The sequence below is a fragment of the Sinocyclocheilus grahami genome, unplaced genomic scaffold (assembly GCF_001515645.1).
Source record: "Sinocyclocheilus grahami isolate Dianchi unplaced genomic scaffold, SAMN03320097.WGS_v1.1 scaffold134.1, whole genome shotgun sequence".
Classification (NCBI taxonomy): domain Eukaryota; kingdom Metazoa; phylum Chordata; class Actinopteri; order Cypriniformes; family Cyprinidae; genus Sinocyclocheilus; species Sinocyclocheilus grahami.
In genome coordinates this window covers 594,126-615,578 of record NW_015505313.1, presented here as the reverse complement: position 1 = coordinate 615,578, position 21,453 = coordinate 594,126, and the positions used below count along the sequence as shown (strand labels likewise).

Genomic DNA, 21,453 nt, shown 5'->3' with positions numbered 1-21,453 from the left:
TGGTAACTGTTTTATTAGTGCGCAGAAGCGCAGCACAACAATCACATCACAGACAACGAAGCGAACTGCTAACTCGTTTTTCCCTGCTGCATGCTTTAGCAGAGCATAATCAACACACTGACTTCACACGGCTCTTTCGCTCTCTCTCGGCTCTCCCTCGCTTGGTGTCTTTCTCTGATACTGGTGGCAGATTAAGAGATCTGATACAGCTCTGGTTAGCACTGGTGCTCAAAGCCCTCCGGCTGTTTCTCTTGCATATTTTGGCATGGTCCTCTTTTGTGTAAGAGACGAGAGAGTTTCTGTTATTCAGACACTCTAATAATTAACAACAGAGACGGCATCACACAACAACAACAACACAAACATTAATACGGCAGTATCGTAAAGTAAATTAGTTTTTGCTGGTGTGAGCTTGGTCTCACCTCTCTTGGTATTTTGTGTGTCTCTGTGTTGGCATAATTATGTGTGTTTGTGTCTTTCAATGGTCACGTTTGACCTCCACTGCACCAGATCAAGGCCCCCCATAGTTCCCTCTCTGGCCTTACAATGGCTTCCCTGTGGCGTAATGTCTCTCCATTTGAGTCCTTCTCCACTGAAAGCAAGATTCTGAGATGTCCACTCAACATTCACTTCTGGTTCTCACCGTCTTGCTGTGGTACTTAATTGGAAGTCCCCAGCGTCTCATAAGATAAACGTCAAACACATATAGCATCCCTGGTTCCAGTTCACCGATCACCGCTGTTGTGACCGCCCGACGTGGGTTCAACTCCTGGAAATACTTACAGAGGACTCTCTCGTTTGCAGGACGGGATTCTGGGTCGATGCAACGATCCGTCGAGGTGTGCTTGCTGTCAAGTGGGATCTGCCTCCGATAAACACAATAGAGACTCCGCTCTTCGGTCCCCATCCAGGCCAGAGTGACGGAGTTGCATGTCCGCAACTTGTTGAAAGACTTAATCTGTAGTGTGGCGGGAAACACCGGCACGGCTCGGCGGTGGTACGCTGATGACGCTTGCATTTTGAGACAGAACTTGGACTTGCTGGAATCGCCTTTAGGGATCGTCGATGAGGAACCTGGAGCCAAGGCCTGGAGCTGGATGATGTACGATGGGGCACCGTGCAACCATATCTGGGCAAGCTGATGTCCCACCTCTTGAGACGTCAAAGTCAGTCCTTTACTGGAAACGGTGACCTTGACTTTACTAGTGCTGTTGCAGGTGTGCAAGGTAAGGAGCCCATTTTGTTGCCACCCACGAGGTTTAAATTGGAACTGATCCCCCTGAAGACTGCTTGCATCCTCACTCAGGGTGACCCATTTGACCTGGCCTTCCCGTAAGGATGTGACAGCAGGATGAGCCTCCTCGTGCGTGCGGGCGAAAGTGCCAGTGTAGGCCGCACTCGTGCCGTTAACCCTGTCCACTACGAAGACGTCAAAGTAGTACTGCGTATCCGGAAGCAGGTCTGAAACCGTGCACACACTTTCGATGTCCCTGCACACACATCCAGGGTCCTCAAACTTGTCAGTCGTGGAGGATTCACGATTCTTGAGGGCATCCGGCTGCCGCCACCACCAGTCTTTAAGCGTTGCCCACACAATCTCCTTGCTTTGTTTGTCCCTCCTCTGTCTCTTCTTCACACTCTGTATCTCCTTTCGGATTCCCTCACGAGCAGCGCAAAGACTTCTATAGTTGTGTTTGTGGTTGACTAAGATGCAATATTCGTGATGTGGCCGGTGACCATCTTTAACAACTACAGATGAACTCGGAGCCCAGTTTAAGGTGACACTGGTCATGCCTACACCCAGAGTGTGCACTCTGGGGTCCGACGGCAGCTCCGGGAAAGCCCCCGAGGGACCAGGACCTTCGTGGAGGTACACCGACACCTGCGTGTCCTGTTCGTTTGATTTCAGCCGTAGGATGTAGATGGACGCTGGAGCGTAGGCAGGACCGGTGTAGGTGTCTACAGCATTGCCGGTGTAGGTGTAAATCCTACCCTCCCTTCCAGAACCTCTCCACCAAACCTCTGGCATGCTCTTCTTCGAGCTCCCTGCAGAAACGATTTCAGATCAAGATCAAGCATATTCAAAAGACGGCTCTAATCAAAAGAGAGCTAAAAAACATTTGGGCGGCATGCACGGATAAGCCTGTTTTTCATGCAAACCATCATTACTTTTGTCGGCACACTTTTAGAGGCAACGTTTGGTAATCAAAGTGAATAATTTAAAGGTGTAGATGGGGACCCCCGAGTTCACAGTCTAAATGATTTATATGTCACTTTATGACTTTATAATGCTGCTTTGCCTGTTAGACTAACTCTTCATTTCAGAACATGCGCATGATTACGAAAGCAGAGTGCAGAAATGTAGTCACCATAAAATGCAATGCAAAATCAAATCATCAGGATTATTCTGGTACTGTTAGACCTATGAAGCAGATGTGTCTTCCAAATATTAATGAACATACTTACTAATTGTGAAATGCTTTTTGAAACCTTAATTTGTTAACATTAGTTAATGCATTAGGTATTGTGAACTAGGGCTTATTAATATTGATTGTTAATTTTACATATACAATATACATAAATTTTTAACATTTATGTAGCATGCACAAATTTCAGTTAACAATGAACAACAGTATATTTATAATTACAATTAAATGAATAGTTCACCCAAAAATGAGAACTTAATTTACTCACTCTCATGTCATTTTAATACTGTACGACTTTCTTCAAAATAGTCTATTTAATGTTCCACAGAAAAAAGAAAGTCACACAGGTTGATGGTTAGCATTATGCATTATAAATTAGCGTAGAATTTTCATTAACCTAGATTAAGAAATGCTATACATTTTTTTCTTTATAAGCTCACAGTACCTAATTCATAAACTAATGTTAACAAACAGACTCTTATTGTAAAGTGTTACTAAAAATTTCAATTAGAAACAGACGTCAATGTTTATCCATCCAGAATATGTTTGCATATGTTGTATCTCTTTGTTTCTGTTTGAAAATGTTTTTCTTTCTTGTCTTTTCTCTGTCAGGGAAACAGCCTGGAGATTTGGAGATGGATAAGAGGAGAATCTTCTGTCCACAGAGGCCCTAAAGCAACACAACAGCAGTTTTACACCTGCTAATTAAATCAGTGAGCCTCAAGCGACTGCTTCGCTTCTTCATTAAAGCCTCTGAAGGGATGTAACCCATCCGCCCTTTGGATATAAAATCCCTGAGTTGTCTGTTAGTCCTGGTTAGGTCTATGCCAGCGCTCCCCAAACACAAACACACGTACATGTTTGCATGCATGCACAAATATACCTTCAAGCAGACACAAGTCCATGAATAAGCATACATACACACACAAACTCACAGTGTGCTTTCTTAGGCGGTTTATCCTTCAGGGTCCGAACAGCCAAGCTCCATTCGATGGGCACTGCACAGGGGCTCACAGTAACGGACAGCAAATCGGCTTTCTTCTTTAGCGTGAAATACAGTCTGAAACAGATCAGTATTTGTATGTATTAGACACAGCAAATATGATTTGTTTGGTCTAATTATTCATAAGAGCTCTGAATATCTATATAAAATATCTAGTTTTATATTCCATAAATTAACTATTAATCATAAATTAATCGGTCTAACAGTCTCCTTTAACAATATGCACCAGCCAAATTGTCTCATTAAGGGATTCTAATTCACTCTATTTGTATTCCTCATTTTTTAAACATAAAACACTGTACAGTAACTGTGACTTAATATCTCCTGAGACTTTGGGCCAGTTGCATAAACATAGCCACTATGTTAAGACTGTCTTAAGAACTATAGTTTGACCAACTAGCAGTTAGCCAAAGGGTAACCAGTCTTGCTTTTTGGATTCAAATTAAACCAACCTACCTTTCTGTAACTGATTTTAAAAAGTTATGACCAGTCTTGAAGAAAAAAAAATAGATGACTAACTTTTTAAGACTAGTCTAAGCAGTTTATGCTTAATTTACTCACTCTCATGTCATTTTAATACTGTACGACTTTCTTCAAAATAGTCTATTTAATGTTCCACAGAAAAAAGAAAGTCACACAGGTTGATGGTTAGCATTATGCATTATAAATTAGCGTAGAATTTTCATTAACCTAGATTAAGAAATGCTATACATTTTTTTCTTTATAAGCTCACAGTACCTAATTCATAAACTAATGTTAACAAACAGACTCTTATTGTAAAGTGTTACTAAAAATTTCAATTAGAAACAGACGTCAATGTTTATCCATCCAGAATATGTTTGCATATGTTATATCTCTTTGTTTCTGTTTGAAAATGTTTTTCTTTCTTGTCTTTTCTCTGTCAGGGAAACAGCCTGGAGATTTGGAGATGGATAAGAGGAGAATCTTCTGTCCACAGAGGCCCTAAAGCAACACAACAGCAGTTTTACACCTGCTAATTAAATCAGTGAGCCTCAAGCGACTGCTTCGCTTCTTCATTAAAGCCTCTGAAGGGATGTAACCCATCCGCCCTTTGGATATAAAATCCCTGAGTTGTCTGTTAGTCCTGGTTAGGTCTATGCCAGCGCTCCCCAAACACAAACACACGTACATGTTTGCATGCATGCACAAATATACCTTCAAGCAGACACAAGTCCATGAATAAGCATACATACACACACAAACTCACAGTGTGCTTTCTTAGGCGGTTTATCCTTCAGGGTCCGAACAGCCAAGCTCCATTCGATGGGCACTGCACAGGGGCTCACAGTAACGGACAGCAAATCGGCTTTCTTCTTTAGCGTGAAATACAGTCTGAAACACAGATCAGTATCTGTATGTATTAGACACAGCAAATATGATTTGTTTGGTCTAATTATTCATAAGAGCTCTGAATATCTATATAAAATATCTAGTTTTATATTCCATAAATTAACTATTAATCATAAATTAATCGGTCTAACAGTCTCCTTTAACAATGTGCACCAGCCAAATTGTCTCATTAAGGGATTCTAATTCACTCTATTTGTATTCCTCATTTTTTAAACATAAAACACTGTACAGTAACTGTGACTTAATATCTCCTGAGACTTTGGGCCAGTTGCATAAACATAGCCACTATGTTAAGACTGTCTTAAGAACTATAGTTTGACCAACTAGCAGTTAGCCAAAGGGTAACCAGTCTTGCTTTTTGGATTCAAATTAAACCAACCTACCTTTCTGTAACTGATTTTAAAAAGTTATGACCAGTCTTGAAGAAAAAAAAATAGATGACTAACTTTTTAAGACTAGTCTAAGCAGTTTATGCAACTGGCCCTTTGCATCTTACAATGTGGCCTATTATATTTTTTATTCTAAAGCAGAAATAGACTTCCCTAAAAGACCCTCTATTGAAATTAAGCTGCAAAAATATCTTGTTACAAAATCATTGGATTTCTGACTTTAACACATGAATGCCCACATTTATGAATAAATGCCTATTCAGTGTTCAGAAACTTGATCCACTCAGTCATATTATTATTTCTAAACACCATAGTACAGATAAAGAGTAAAATATAGGAATGTTCAACCAACCTTGTGCTGTGTTCCTTGTTCTGAATCATTCAGATACGATCTCAACATTAGAAATTGAGTGGTTGAAGTTCAACAAAGTCCCTGATCATTTCAGTACGAACTTTACTGTTTGAGTGAAATTGCACTGTATTGTGAACATTTGGCATCTATATTGTAACTGGCAGTAAATACACTTGTGAGAAGAAGGCTGTTACTCCTTTCTTATGTGAAGAGAGCATTTATTTTAAAGGAATAGTTTGCCCAAAAATTAAATCTCAAATAAGTGCTTTTTTGTCCATACAATGGAATTCAGTGGTCACCAAAAGTGTTCGGTTACCAGCATTCTTCAAAATATATTTTTTTGCGTTCCACAGAAGAAAGAAATGCATACAGGTTTAGAGTGACATGTGTGTGAAAAAATAATGACAGAATTTGAAGTTTTTGGTGAACTATCTCTTGAACTATAAGCCTCAGAGAGAGGGTGAAAAAAGTGGTTATTAAAAACTAAATGATGACTGTTTTGGAACAAAAAAATTAACTAATATAATTTAAAAAGGACCTCTGTGAAAAAAAAGTTAATGCTAAAAAGTGTATGACATGACGTCTTTAATTAAATAACATGCCGCAGAGCTTCCTTGGGGACTGTTTGACTGCTGTTGTTTGCACAAGTTGATCCGCTAAAGAAGGTGAGGAGAAACAAAAGCAGATGACTGATCTCTGATAAGCTTCTATCGATCCATCGCCATTGTTTAGATATGCATCTCCACAAACCCTAACGTTTACAGATCACAACTGATGCCAGGTGCAGCATCACTGTAGCGTGCTCCGCTCAAGCAGGAAACACATTCACTCCCCCTCCGTGAATAACATCACACTGGGCAGAATCTGGTGAACCTCCCTCGGTGCATTCTGGTAACACCAGCCATTTGGCAACAGCCACTTCCTCTGACCTTGAAACCCTGCTTGTGCGACTGCCTTCAGTCAATGGTTTTCTGCATCTTCAGCTGCTCATTATATTATTGCTATGGAAATAGTCAGATTAGATTTAAGATTCAGCATTTGTTTAATGTGATTTGGATCTCTTATTTGCATGCCCCTGGCACACCGCCTTGGCACATTATCATAATATTGATTTCATTCTTCTGGTAATCAGATTTAACTTTGACCTTGACAACGAAACAAAGGGTCATAGTTTTAGTTTGAGGGATTGCTTGCAGGTACACTTCAGGTGTGTCCATCCCTTACCCTTTTAATGCAATTTTTAGTAAGAGTTTTGTGTGGAAGGCACAGTTACAATCTTTTAATAGATTAAATAATTTGATTTATGATCAGCAGCTCCTGCCCCGCGGCTGTGCATTCAAACTCATTCTGTTCTTCTCTCTTTCTCTCGTTCTCGCGCTCAGTCTGAAGCCTGACACCACCTCTGTTACGGCTGAGGGAGCAGTTCTCACTGTGATTCTCACTGGCTAGTGTTGCTAATGGAAAAAGAAAGCTGCAATTTTAGCTGCTTGAATTCAATGGGTTTGATAGAGAGGAAACTGGGAAATCTGTGGCATGATTTTAAGCCCATTAACAAGAATCAAACAGATAAGAGGAAATAATTGACCCATCATTGATTTCAGAGTGTCACAAAAAGAGTTTGTGTTGCTAGTAAAATGTAGCTTAATGTCTTTTCTACAGACTGTTTACAAAGTAAATATTGTAATATACAGTGGTGACCAAAATTATTAGAACACTAGTATTTTCACCAGCTAGAAAATGGTTTTAAGTCAGTTATTTCTATCTTTTGCTGTAGTGTATCTGTAGGAAATATCAGTCTACATTTCCAAACGTTCATTTTACCATTAATTGTAATAATCCAGTGAGATTTTTGTTTGCACAAGGAGTCTGACAACAGCCAGTGCTTCACACAGAGATCTGATCTGTCTGGAATGACATGAAGAAACAGAACAAAGTGAGACAGACTAAATCTAGAAGAACTGTGCCAACGTCTCCAAGATGATTCAAGAAACCCATTTTTTGTGTACCTGCCTCTTATTGGAGGAATTCTTTACTGTCTTTTTTAGCCTGTGTGTGTGTGTCTAGTGTGTCTTTTACCTGCGAGTGCGTCCTTTAGGCAGATGTACTGGTGTGACCCTGTTTTCACTCAGCCATGTTGTGGGGTGTAATGTCACTTCATTTTCAGGTGCCAGGGCATGGCTGGTGCCGGGACCAGAAAAGAGGGCCATGGCCAGGCAAAAACACCAGGAGAGAGCCATCCTTGTCCAACAAAAACGGCCACTCACTTGTACTTGCCTGGAAAACACAGAATGTCAGTTTTAAACAGGAGGTAAGAGCTTTTATAATGTTTTTTTTTTCAACAACTTTTGATAGAATATCTCACTAGAAATCAGAAGGATGATATTAAAGGACAATGATGCTTTTCTTAACTGTTTAACTTTATAGAGCTACTGCAGTTCTCCCTTCTTAAAGATAGCTGCATCTGAATTATCATATGTATCTTATAGTATGTACTAAATATGATTAAGAACTTTAAGGACCTCTTTACTTGAGGTATATGCTTGAGTTCTGAGGATTTACTACATTTGCCATGTTGCACTGTCCTTTGACCTTTATGTTCTTGACCTTTGACCCATGACATACTAACAACAACATGGTTAAAAAGTTTTTAACTTGACTTGACTAAATACTGTTGATATATTCATCATTTCTAAGTCACTTTTGGGGGGAAAAAAGCTTTAAATGGTTTTGGTATAGCACTTGAAATGAGACATCCATCTCACAGTTGTCTACCATTTTTGTTTTTAACATTTAGAAACTGATGGTCCACTGGCTGCACAATTCACAATCTCTGCAGATGCAGTCTGTCGTTCAGATATTGTTCGCCTACCACTGTTTAACTCATTTGACATACTTCCATTTGCATACTATTTATTACAGAAAAACGCATAAGCGTACAGACTGTAGTGAAAAGTTGATTTACCGTATCTTGTCAGTCAGTCCATCTAGATTACAAACAGCTCATGCTTTGGCTTATGAAAGCTCCAAGACAAATGAGGACGTCTGGAAGTTTCAAAAGAGCTGATAATTCAGCAGAATTTTGACTTTATCTCATTTCACAACGTGTAAATCCATCATCCTTGAAACATCTGCCTTGTCCTTGATGTGAAAGTTGGAGATAAACTGCCAACTTTAAATTAAAATTAAGATTAAAATCTTCTAAAACCTGTCAAAATCCAACTCTGACGGCTGAAACTCACATTCCCGGGCTAAATCCTGGGAAGATCTGCACTCGGGGCTGATGTGTTAGATGACAAACTCACTTGTGTTTCTACCGACATTCAGCACAAAGGTTATTCATTACGGCTGACAAGCAAAGAACAGCTATCAGTCAATCAGTTGATTCTCACACTCCATCTGTTGTGAGGGCAAGATGAGAGAGAGAGAGAGACACGAGAGGACGAGGGAGAGAAAATTATCCTCATCCCAGCTGATGATTCAATGACAGCAGGAAACATTTGCCTTTATTCAGAGAGAATTATTTATATGAGCAAAGAAAATTTGCTATCCGCTAACACTCAGTGCTCTATGCTTTGACACTCCACACAGAAGCCTCGCACTGCGAGACGAGAGCGGCACTTCAGCGATGCCTGGCAAACACTCACTTGGTTCTGTCTCTATTTTTAACAGGCGCCATCAAATTGGTTTACCGTGTAAATATAATTCAACTCCACTCATTATGTACGAACAGCAGGCTGCTTTGGTTGTATAAAAATCCATCGACAAAAAGAACAAACCCGACCAAAACAGCACCTGGAGGTAATCTGAGCACCGCCGAGTGGCGTCTGTGAGGGAGAGTTGAGGAAGTTTGAAACTCTCAGATGTTCAATCGGTGTTTATCTGCAGCTGATGGGCCCAGTGATGTGAGTTCACGTCCCCGGGGAGAGAGAGGCTGCGATCAAAGCCGTCGTGCTGAAAAGTGTCCCCATAACAACACTCATGGTTGTCGCTGGGGAAACGTTGCCCCGTAGATCAGATGACAGGCGGTGGAGTGAACGCGCATGAGACGCATCACCCAACCTCTGCTCTGATTCTGACTGCTGAACAGGCCCTCATTAAAAAACAGAAGAGAAAAAGGATGGAGGGGGTGGAAAAGAAGGATGCAAGGAAAGTGTGAAGAGGAGGAGAGAGAGAGAGAGAGAGAGATGGGAACGGGAAAATGTCCAGGAAGATGAAGAGAGGGATTAAGAAAGGTGAAAAAAGACAGTGAAGGTGAGAAAGAGAGGATCGGAAGGGGGAAAAATTAGGTAAAAGGGAGAGTGAATGAGGGAGGAGCCGAACAATAGTGTAGGAGGTGAGAGAGAAAGACGGTATGAGGAAGGAAGTGTAGAAGAAAAACGGAAGACAAAATTGACACGTCCAAATGAATATGCGAAAAAGAGCTGGATAGATGGTCGTAAAACCTCGAGTTGGTGAACCCAATGTTAGGGTTAATTTTCCTCCTAAAATCAAATGAGATATTAAGAAAAATGTTGCATTAAGAATTTTTTTTTTTGCAGTTGCATCATTTTTGCATTGTAAAATGTATTTTTCTTCCAAAATGCTCATTATTGTAAAGCAATGATAATAATAATAATAATAAATAAAAACTTTTTTTAAAAGTATATAGTACTTAAATGGTATATATTTAACGTATTTTTTTATATCATGAAAATACTTAGGCCTATTTGAAAGTATTCACACACAATGGTAATGTTTGCCGTATTTCATTTAATATACATTTAAAAAATGTTTAATCAACAACAACTGTATTGTAGTAATTAGAATTGAGAATAATGGGAGTGGGATGCCTAGACACATCATGGTAATGAGAATGTGAGGGGAATGTGCTTAATTAAAAAATTATTTCATAATGCAAAAATATGAATTGTCCTGAATAGACTGAATTCTTGTGTTAGATGACAAACTCACTTGTGTTTCTACCGACATTCAGCACAAAGGTTATTCATTACGGCTGACAAGCAAAGAACAGCTATCAGTCAATCAGTTGATTCTCACACTCCATCTGTTGTGAGGGCAAGATGAGAGAGAGAGAGAGACACGAGAGGACGAGGGAGAGAAAATTATCCTCATCCCAGCTGATGATTCAATGACAGCAGGAAACATTTGCCTTTATTCAGAGAGAATTATTTATATGAGCAAAGAAAATTTGCTATCCGCTAACACTCAGTGCTCTATGCTTTGACACTCCACACAGAAGCCTCGCACTGCGAGACGAGAGCGGCACTTCAGCGATGCCTGGCAAACACTCACTTGGTTCTGTCTCTATTTTTAACAGGCGCCATCAAATTGGTTTACCGTGTAAATATAATTCAACTCCACTCATTATGTACGAACAGCAGGCTGCTTTGGTTGTATAAAAATCCATCGACAAAAAGAACAAACCCGACCAAAACAGCACCTGGAGGTAATCTGAGCACCGCCGAGTGGCGTCTGTGAGGGAGAGTTGAGGAAGTTTGAAACTCTCAGATGTTCAATCGGTGTTTATCTGCAGCTGATGGGCCCAGTGATGTGAGTTCACGTCCCCGGGGAGAGAGAGGCTGCGATCAAAGCCGTCGTGCTGAAAAGTGTCCCCATAACAACACTCATGGTTGTCGCTGGGGAAACGTTGCCCCGTAGATCAGATGACAGGCGGTGGAGTGAACGCGCATGAGACGCATCACCCAACCTCTGCTCTGATTCTGACTGCTGAACAGGCCCTCATTAAAAAACAGAAGAGAAAAAGGATGGAGGGGGTGGAAAAGAAGGATGCAAGGAAAGTGTGAAGAGGAGGAGAGAGAGAGAGAGAGAGAGATGGGAACGGGAAAATGTCCAGGAAGATGAAGAGAGGGATTAAGAAAGGTGAAAAAAGACAGTGAAGGTGAGAAAGAGAGGATCGGAAGGGGGAAAAATTAGGTAAAAGGGAGAGTGAATGAGGGAGGAGCCGAACAATAGTGTAGGAGGTGAGAGAGAAAGACGGTATGAGGAAGGAAGTGTAGAAGAAAAACGGAAGACAAAATTGACACGTCCAAATGAATATGCGAAAAAGAGCTGGATAGATGGTCGTAAAACCTCGAGTTGGTGAACCCAATGGTAGGGTTAATTTTCCTCCTAAAATCAAATGAGATATTAAGAAAAATGTTGCATTAAGAATTTTTTTTTTTGCAGTTGCATCATTTTTGCATTGTAAAATGTATTTTTCTTCCAAAATGCTCATTATTGTAAAGCAATGATAATAATAATAATAATAAATAAATACTTTTTAAAAAAGTATATAGTACTTAAATGGTATATATTTAACGTATTTTTTTATATCATTAAAATACTTAGGCCTATTTGAAAGTATTCACACACAATGGTAATGTTTGCCGTATTTCATTTAATATACATTTAAAAAATGTTTAATCAACAACAACTGTATTGTAGTAATTAGAATTGAGAATAATGGGAGTGGGATGCCTAGACACATCATGGTAATGAGAATGTGAGGGGAATGTGCTAAATTAAAAAATAATTTCATAATGCAAAAATATGAATTGTCCTGAATAGACTGAATTCTTAATGATTCTGTATTCAGAGTATAATTTCTGATGTTTTTCCTTTTGATTTCAAATGTTTTTCTAGTACACGTTCAGTAAATCTCACACCAATTTGATTTCTCTCTTTATCTCTCAATCTCTGTTTACTGTGTTGGGTGAGCTCGTATTACTGTACACACTCTCTCTCTCTCGCTCTCGTTGGAGAGCTTGTTGATGGCGTTGGTGGCTGTGGTGTCATGTGACACATGCTCTTTGCAGGGGTCCTGACTGCTCCCAGAGGAGCCAGATATAAAGAGAGAGAGAGAGAGAGAGAGAGAGAGAAAAAAAGGGAGAGAGGTGGAAAAGAGAGAAGGAAAGACAGAAAAGGACTCCAAACTTGAATGGTATAGAATGAAAACTGAGAACTCATACAAAGATGTGGGCCATAGGGGGGTAAATAGACAGAGATGGGCTGAGACGGGGAGAAAAAGTGTTTAGTGAAAGACTGAGGGAGATTGTGGACAGAGCAGAAATATATTATGGTCATGAACTCAGAATCTAATTGTCGACTTCAACAAGTCAAGTAACACTAATTGCTTTGTCTTTCTTTCCTTGCTGTCTCTGTCTCTGTCTCACTCTCAAAATTGAATTGAATTCAATCATGGCCATGTAGTTTCAATGCTAGCGCAGCAATATTATGCCCGTATTCACAGAGGATATGTTATCATAAAATTGAACAAAATTAAACTTTTAATATTTTTATACATTTTTTATAAATTGTAAATTTTTATATTATAATTTTAGATTTTATATTATTATATTTTTAATTCAAGATTTGAATGTTTTCAAATTTATTTAAATATTTAATATTTTATATTATGTCTTGAGATTTTGTAATATAATATTTTTAATAACAAATGTAATGTTTTCAGATTTATTCAAATATTTTATATCACGTTTTAAAATGTTATATTATTCTTTTTTTCCCGTAAGATTTCAATGTTATCAGATGTATGCAATCAAAAAAATACATTTAAAAAACAAAACAAAACTCTCTCTTGCTAATACCATGACTATTGTTATTTTCAGATATTGTGATTCAGTTCGAGGTTCATCCACACTATGAGGAGTTTGTGAGCCCTGTTCTGGATTTCCCTGAAACTGAACCACCATCCCAAGCCACAAACCATCTCACCGCTGTACTTATGGTCTATTTAGTGGTCAAAGAGACATGAGTAAAGACACACGCATATAGAAAGAGGGGATGATCCCAATCTCATGTAACAAAGTGATGGGTCAAAGAAAATAGAGATTGAAGAAAAAGGTCTCATATTACTAAGCAGTTATCATTTTTTCTACAAACCAACTTGCATTCAAAATTTACAATATATTACTTTGTGTTTTCACAGAGAATTGAACCCATGACTTTAATGTTGCTAGCACCATGCTCTCTACTAGTTGAGTCCCTGGCATGTAATCAAAGACACACAAACATGCAATCACATGTACTTACCTCAGCCAGTGCTCAGGACGTTCACTCTGAAGAAAGAAGGCGAAGAAGAGCAGAAGTAAACGGGTCTGATGTCTTCTGCACTGGTGCTCAGAGTCACAGAAACTCCCCTGTCCTGCTGGAGTCCTGAGGATAGTGGGAAAGAAAGAAAAAAAGAAAAGCTCCCTCCCTCCTCCTCCTCTCCTCTTTCTCCCTTATCCACTCTCTTCTCTCGTTTCCTTTCCTTTTCTCTCCTCTCTTCTCTCCCCCCGACCCAGATCGGTGCAGTCTGATAACTGAGGCGTGCTAGTCAAACAGACACATGCGCGTGTGGACTGTGTGTATGTGAGAGAGAGAAGAGATAGATGATGGATAGAAGGATGGATGGAGAAAGTGTCTTGGTGAGTGCTGTCGTTGCAAGAGGGGTGGTAGTGTGTGTGTGTGTGTGTGTGTGGAGTAATTGCAGAGAGAATTGGGAGGGTGTTTGGAGACGTGTGTGTGTGTGTGTTTTTGAAGATTGTATAGGGATGTGTTAATTACATTTGGGCACCCACACCAAAGATAATTTCAATTAATTCTCATAGAAAACCAAACCATAAACATCTTCATTACAAACAGTAAAATAATTGATATCCCTTTAGATTTCTTGTTATTTTAATTTGTCCCAAAATTGTCATTACCAGAATGCAGAAAAATCTCTTTAATTAATATATATATATATAAAATAATTGTTAAATCATAGTTTACATTTAATTTTATTAAATTATTTAATTTTTCTGTCAATAAAAATCAAATCAACTTTATTAATCCAAAGGCTAATTAGCAGGCTTTAGTAAAACACATGCACATACACATTAAAGACATGTCTAAATAAATTAAATTCTTAAAAAAATAAAATAAAAAACAACTGTATTCCATTTAACAAACATTGACAATAATGGGAACTGGGTGTATAAAAAATTCCTCTTAGTAGCTGTTTCACCTATATGTAAATATATACAATTTTCATATAGGAAACATTGTCACATGAAATAAAAATATAAATGAAACCTACTAGAAATTGGAACAATTTCATATAAAAAAAATATATATATAGGCCATACAAAATGTATGTTTTAATATGTAATATTATGTAAACAAACACATGCACATATACAAATTTTATTATGGGTATTTTTTATATGTAATCAACGCATATCTTCATATACCAATAGAATATGTGAAAATTATACATCACTTTGGTAACGTATATAACATTATTACTGTTTATATAGGGCAATATGTATTACATTACGTATGGGCACAGACATAGATATAGATTTCGACCTATATTCATCATAAATACATGAGCGCTGAACATAAAGTCGCTCCACAGCGCACACCTGAAGCGTGGGTGTGTGTGCGTTTGTGTATGTATTTTGTTCTAAAGGTCAAGTGCTCTTATCAGAGAGATTGAATATGTACATGTAATTGTAAGTGTTTTTCCCGAACTCGACACTGTGCCTCTCTCCCCCACACAATGCAATCTCTCCATCTTCCACCCCTCCCTCACATTCTGTCCATCCTCCACAGCAGAATGAAAAGAGCTATTTGCATTGTGTGTGTGTGTGTGTGTGTGTTAAGCATGTCTCCTGGGCCTTTTTGAATGTATTCTATGGGTGCTTCAGCCATGCTATTGAAGTAATGAGAACACTCCACCCATCTGGTCATTGTGTGCGTGTTTGTGACCCCAGATCCAGCAAGGAGCTGCGTCGCTCACAAGAAAAACCAGAGCTCATCCAAGACTTGATTTCCTTGACCAATAGATATGTCCGGCCAGTAAGAAGTGATTTTCTGTGGCAGGCCGCCATCGGTGGCTTTGGTTCAGGTCAGGACAGCAGCTCAGTGGTGACGAAAGGAACCTGATATGACTGACAATCAGAGTCCTAATGAATCTAGAATGTTCTTGATGGTCACAGTCCTGCTAAATCCATTGCGGAAAGAAAAAATTCATCCTACAAATGCTTCAGATTATATTTCATGTTGTCCTTGATCATTACATTTTGTTTGCTCTCGGCTTCAGAAAGTTTTTGCTCTACAAGGAGAGTGTATGCAGGAACGTGGGTTATAATGCCTAGTCATTTGTGGTGAGATGTGTAAAGTGAAACTTTTGGCCTTAGTTCAGTGATGTCTTCTTTCTAACCATCAGTTAGACAAAAGGACACTTTTCAGTAGGTAAACGTGAGAAAAATGGAATAAACAAGTGAGCTGCCTTGCTGTCTTCTGTCTGCCTACACAGACAGCTGCCTATAAAGTGTGGCTCTGTCCCAAATGACAGACTCGATGTGTGTTTGCAGACTTGCGATGATTGTTGTTTTACATGTAGTTCATATTTTAGCTGGGAGCAACTGTTTGAATTTTAAAACATCTTGATGGATTCTTACAATCATACAACTTTCACTTAAAAAGGCATTAATTTATTGTGTGGATTACTTGTGGATTTTTGTGATGTTTTTATTAGCTGTTTGGACTCTCATTCTGACGGCACCCATTCACTGCAAAGGATCCATTGGTGAGACAGTGATGTAATGCAAAATTTCTTCAAATCTGTTCCAGTGAAGCTCTTGGAGGGTGAGGCCTGAGAGTGAGTACATTTTCAGCAAATATTCATTTTTGGATGATCTACTTCTTTAAATGTAATGAATATTCATTTTACATACAGTATATTATAATGCCTAAATGAGCATTTAAAATTGTTGTCAGTATTTTATTTTTTTCATTTTATTTTTAAATAATAGTTCAATTAATGTTTTATTTTGTTTTTAATTAATTCAGACAAAGTATCAAATTTTAATATCAGCCATTTATCAGTTATTATTATTATTATTATTATTATTATTATTTGCGCATGTCTATTTTATCTATTTTACTATTAAATGAAATGCAAATATATTATCATAATCAATATATTGACTCATCTGCCATTTTGAAAAAAAAAATAATAATAATTTCAGAGCTTCGTGCAATAAAGCTGGTATTGTCTGGGATGCATTTGTACAGTTATTAAAAAGAGTAAAAAAGTAAGGTAAATTGTTGTATACACATGTTAACACTGCTATATTTTCTTTTGCTAGGAGCAAATGAGAACCCCAAAAAATTATTTGTTGTAGTTTCAATTTACTAAAAGCTTACCTAACTATGACAACTTGTGCTTCTGAGAAACAGAAAAAGTTCAGTTTTTGTTTTATGGAAGGCAGCAACAGCCTTTGCATGCTTGTGATTCTATCTACATAGGCGGCTATAGGTATATTTTAAAATGGCACTATTTTAGGAAATAATCTCATCAACTTGCCTAAAAGATCTCTTTTTTAAAGTATGATGTTTTAATCGGGCCATTGCTGAATATTTGGGTGGTTGGAGGTGGGCCCCACACTCCTGTCCCCCCTGGAGAGCCGGGTGAGTGCTTTAAATGGGTCTGGCCCACTTCAAAATCCCTTTGAACTGCCTGAAGTCTGGCTCTCTCTGATACTGCCGGGGTTTTGAAGTTTTGATTTATAACTGATTAACCTTTTGGATTTTGCCAGAAATACTAAAATTGACAGACATTTACACGAATGCACACATACACCATTAGCTTTCTCTTCTTCTGTGTTTCTGACTGGTGTTCTCTCGTACTCGCTCTCTCATTCTCTTTCACCGGTTAGGTTTTTTTCTACCATGCAGAATTTCTGTTCTCTTGTGTTCTTCTTAATAATTCATTCGCCATATTTGCTGGATGCTTCTGTCTCTGTACAGCATGCATACACACACACTCTCACACACACACACACACACACACACACACACACACACACACACACACACACACACACACACACACTCCTACAACATATCTTTAATTAAAATAATTGAATTTTCAGGTTTTATCAATTATTTATGGCTGGTTAAAGGTTTCTCACAAATGCAGCCGATTAGTCCTATAAAGACTGTAAGCATAGTAAATGCAATATTGTTCCAATTCGGTGGTTATGACGAGAAGGCCTCTGTAGCTCAGGGCAAACTCCTGCATAACACAACACTGACAGAGAGATAGAGAGAAGAGAGAAAGGAGAGAGATAGTGGTCTGTTGATAGTGATCCGAATTTTAACAGCAGATGACAAACAGTTGCCCATCTGCCCATATAAAACTGGATTCTCTCCAGGGACCCAAAAGAGAGAGGAGAGTGAGAGAGTATTTGTATATGCAAATAGTATGATATCACTATTTTGAGCACATTTGGTGTTATTTTTTTCATCTTCAGTTGACTAAATAACTTTATTTGACTAAATCACAGTCTTTGTCATACAGATAAAGCACATTAAAATTGAAATTGCAAATAAATAAATAAATAATTTTATGTATTTTTAACATTTTATTCCCATTTTAAAAATTTGTTAATTTCAACAATTTTATATATTTTTTATATATTCTATTTTTAGTATTATAAATATTTATATTATATTATATATTTTAACATTTTTCATTTCAAATTCTTTTTGGCAAAACAAATGTAAAGTTTTTGCTATACCAATAAAGTGCATTAAAATTGAATTAGAAAAAAGTGAAAAAGTCAGAAAAACTAAAATGTCAATGATCGAGAGAAACGGTTCACTCATAAATCTTCAACTGTCATGTTCATTGTCTTTTTAACCAATCAACACGTCACTTTCACCCAGAGTTCAGCTTGACCTCCCAGTACGTGATGTCATGGCTGCAGCAGGTCATGGAGTCACTATGATCTCTCGTCCAATGGGAGTTTAGCGCATGACACATGTACATGATCTCATCCATACAACAGTTCCATATGGATCTGTTATTTCTGCATCTGTGTCCGTTACAAAAGCAGGATACCTGTCTGTGTGGCCTCAGAGAGAGACACTAGAGATGTGACCAGGGATGAGGTGTAAGGTTGAAACGTACGTGTGTGTGTGTGTGTGTGCTGTCACACAGTCTGAAGCAGAGCATATGACAATAGATCTCTTAATGAGATAGTATGTGTGTGTCTCTCCTGAAACAGTTATAGCTGATTGAGGGGGAGGGTCTCAAGAGAGTTGAGGGGGGCCTGATTTGACCCCAGGGGTCGTGTCTCCCCACTAGACCTCATTTCATTTCATTTTTACAGATAAAAAGACTCTCTCTCTTCTTTCTTTCTGACTTGCACACACGTTCATTAAAGATCTGCCAAGCTTTGAAATGTTACTGAAAATAGATCTATTATCATGCTTCTTATCATCTTGAGCACAGCCAGGACTCATTTCTGAACACATGCACACCCTTAAATGAATATTCTGGGTTAAATACAAGTTAAGCTCTATTGACATTAGAATAGACAATAATTTTGACTAATAATTCAATTACAATAGAAGTCTACTATGGGGAAAACAAATGATTGTTACTTGGACTTTGATATTGAACATGCATTTCTGTGATTTTTTTTACACATCTGTTCAAAAGTTTGGGGTCAGCAAGATTTTTATTTTTATTTTGTAAAGAAATTAATGTTTATTCAGCAAGGATGCATTAAACTGATCAACGTCACAGTAAATAATTTTACATTATTACAAAAAAATTCAAGAAAGGCTGTTCTTTTGAATTTTCTATTCATCAAAGTATGTTTCATAAGGATCTCAACAAAAATATAAAGCAGTACAGCTGTTTTCAACATTGATAATAATAAGAAATGTTTCTTGCACAAAATCAGCATATTAGAATGATTTCTGAAGGATTATGTGACCCTGAAGACTGGAGTAATGATTGCTGAAAATTAAGCTTTGCCATCAGCCATCAGAGGAATAAATTACAATTGAACATACATGTCAATAAAAAATGTTTTTTTTTTAATTGTACTAATATTTCACAATATTATTATTATTCTTTTTTTGGTGTGTGTGTGTGTGTGCAAATAAATGCAGCCTTGGTGAGATAAGAGACTTCTTTTGAAAAAAAATCTTACCAAACCTAAATTAAGACTTTTGAACGGTAGTGTATTAAATTTTATTTTTGAGAAAGTCAGAGTCATTTTTCATGGTAGCCTATTCAATAACATATTCAGGTAAGAGATGACATATACTGTTCATCTATCACAGTTTTTATTCATTTAAAAATAAATACAGTATATATTTGTATAAATACATATGTTAGCCTATATATATATATATATATACACACTGTGTTATATACCGTCTGTAGCTAAGCAACTGTTTGGAGTCACAAATGCAAATGGTGCCTGTGAATCGCAAAATTCTTTAAGACAGAAAGTCAAGTCTGAGTGAAAACATTTACTAAGGCAACACAGGACCAAACTACACTGCGTATTAACAACCGGAGACATAATAAAAAAATCATGGCACACATTAAACTCAAAACATAACCTCAAAATGTCACAACACAGAATGATCACGCAACACAATGACAGATATCAAACCGCACCGTAAAGCATAACAATGCAGAAGATGCTGCCAGATGAGATGATTCTTGACTGCACTACAGCTACAGGAAACCAAACCCACTTTAAAAGCTACAAATGTAATGGGATCTGATTATTCTGCTGCACTTCCTGGGGTCATATAGACATGGAAAACTCGATCTACTTGTTTTCAAATGTTGAGAATCAATTTTTCACACTTGGCAGACATGATTGGAAGCGGTTAGTGTTTGGAAAAGTGGAAGACATCAATGATGTACTGGAAGGGGAAGTTACTTTGTGGTGGGATGCCATTTAGTTACTCTTTTCTTTTTCTCTTTCCCTTCTAACAATCTCTTCCCACCCTTTATCACACCCTTCTGCAACTCTCTCTCTCTCTCGCACCCCTCCCCCTGCCGTCTCTCTCTTTCTGATCCATTTTTCATGCTTCAATCTATTTTCTCTCCTCCATTTGCAATGGTTTACTGTAACTTGTCCCCCTCCCTGTCCCATTCTGTGAGTGCATTACGAGATTCTCTCTCTCTTTCGGTGTCCTTGCCTTTCCCCGTCTCTCTGCCATATTATCTATTCCTCTCATCCCTGCTCACGTAGTCTTTTATCTCTCTCATGGGCCATCCATCTCTCTCTCTCCATCTCTCTCCTATTAAACACCACCCCTCAATTAATCTGCTCTCCATTCCTCTGTTTAAGGTTATAGCCCAATCTCTCTCTCTCTTTCCCTCTCTTGCTGTCCCTCTCTGCAGTAATTGTTTGTGTGATCCATGATACATGCCGCTGTCCCTTAAAAAGCCGTTTTTGTTGACTAGATTGCAGCACTTGCAGCACACACACACACACACACACACACACATACACACAATAAAAAAGCAACAGAAATGTTTAGACTTTTATTATGCCCTATTTTTTATCAGACTTTAAATATAACAGAGGTAAGCAATTATTATAACCCGCACTTTTAGAAATTTCATCCCCCAACTTTTCGGGCCACAGTTATTGTGTTTTAAGTGCTGCAGTGTGACCAAAAAAAAAAAAAAAAACGTATAGCTGGCAAATAGTCAGTCATTCAAAATTAGCCATGTATTTTGCCTAAAAAGAAATAATTTTAACTTTTTTTTATTCAGCATGTATGTATTAAATTAATCAAAAGTGACAGTAAAGACAAAGTATAATGTTACAAAATATTTCTATTTTAATCCTCAAAATATTAAGCATAGCAACAGTTTTTATTCTAATGATAATAATAAGAAATGTTTCTTAAGTAGTAAATCAGCATATTAGAATAATTTCCAAAGGATCATGTGACACTGAAGACTGGAGTAATGGCTGCTGAAAATTCAGCTTTGACATCACAGGAATAAATTACACTTTAAAATATATATTCAAATAGAAAATTGTTATTTTAAATTCTAAGAATATTTCACAATGTCACTATTTTACTTTATTT

The 21,453-nt window shown here is 37.8% G+C and overlaps 1 protein-coding gene across 4 annotated transcripts; it reads right to left on the bottom strand.

The window, feature by feature from the left end:
- Positions 1-13,724, bottom strand: ndnfl (neuron-derived neurotrophic factor, like). Of its 4 annotated transcripts, none has more exons than XM_016279811.1 (4): positions 13,591-13,724; positions 7,618-7,815; positions 4,658-4,782; positions 1-2,046 (listed from the first exon to the last, which is right to left on the bottom strand). In XM_016279811.1, the coding sequence occupies exons 2-4, from the start codon at positions 7,776-7,778 to the stop codon at positions 620-622; spliced, it is 1,713 nt and encodes a 570-aa protein (XP_016135297.1). In that variant the 5' UTR covers positions 7,779-7,815; positions 13,591-13,724; the 3' UTR covers positions 1-619. The 4 variants fall into 4 exon arrangements, with proteins under 4 accessions (XP_016135297.1, XP_016135298.1, XP_016135296.1 ...); XM_016279812.1 differs by lacking the exon at positions 13,591-13,724 and adding an exon at positions 10,982-11,064; XM_016279810.1 differs by lacking the exon at positions 13,591-13,724 and adding an exon at positions 9,334-9,772.
- Between the last annotated feature and the right edge of the window lie 7,729 nt (positions 13,725-21,453).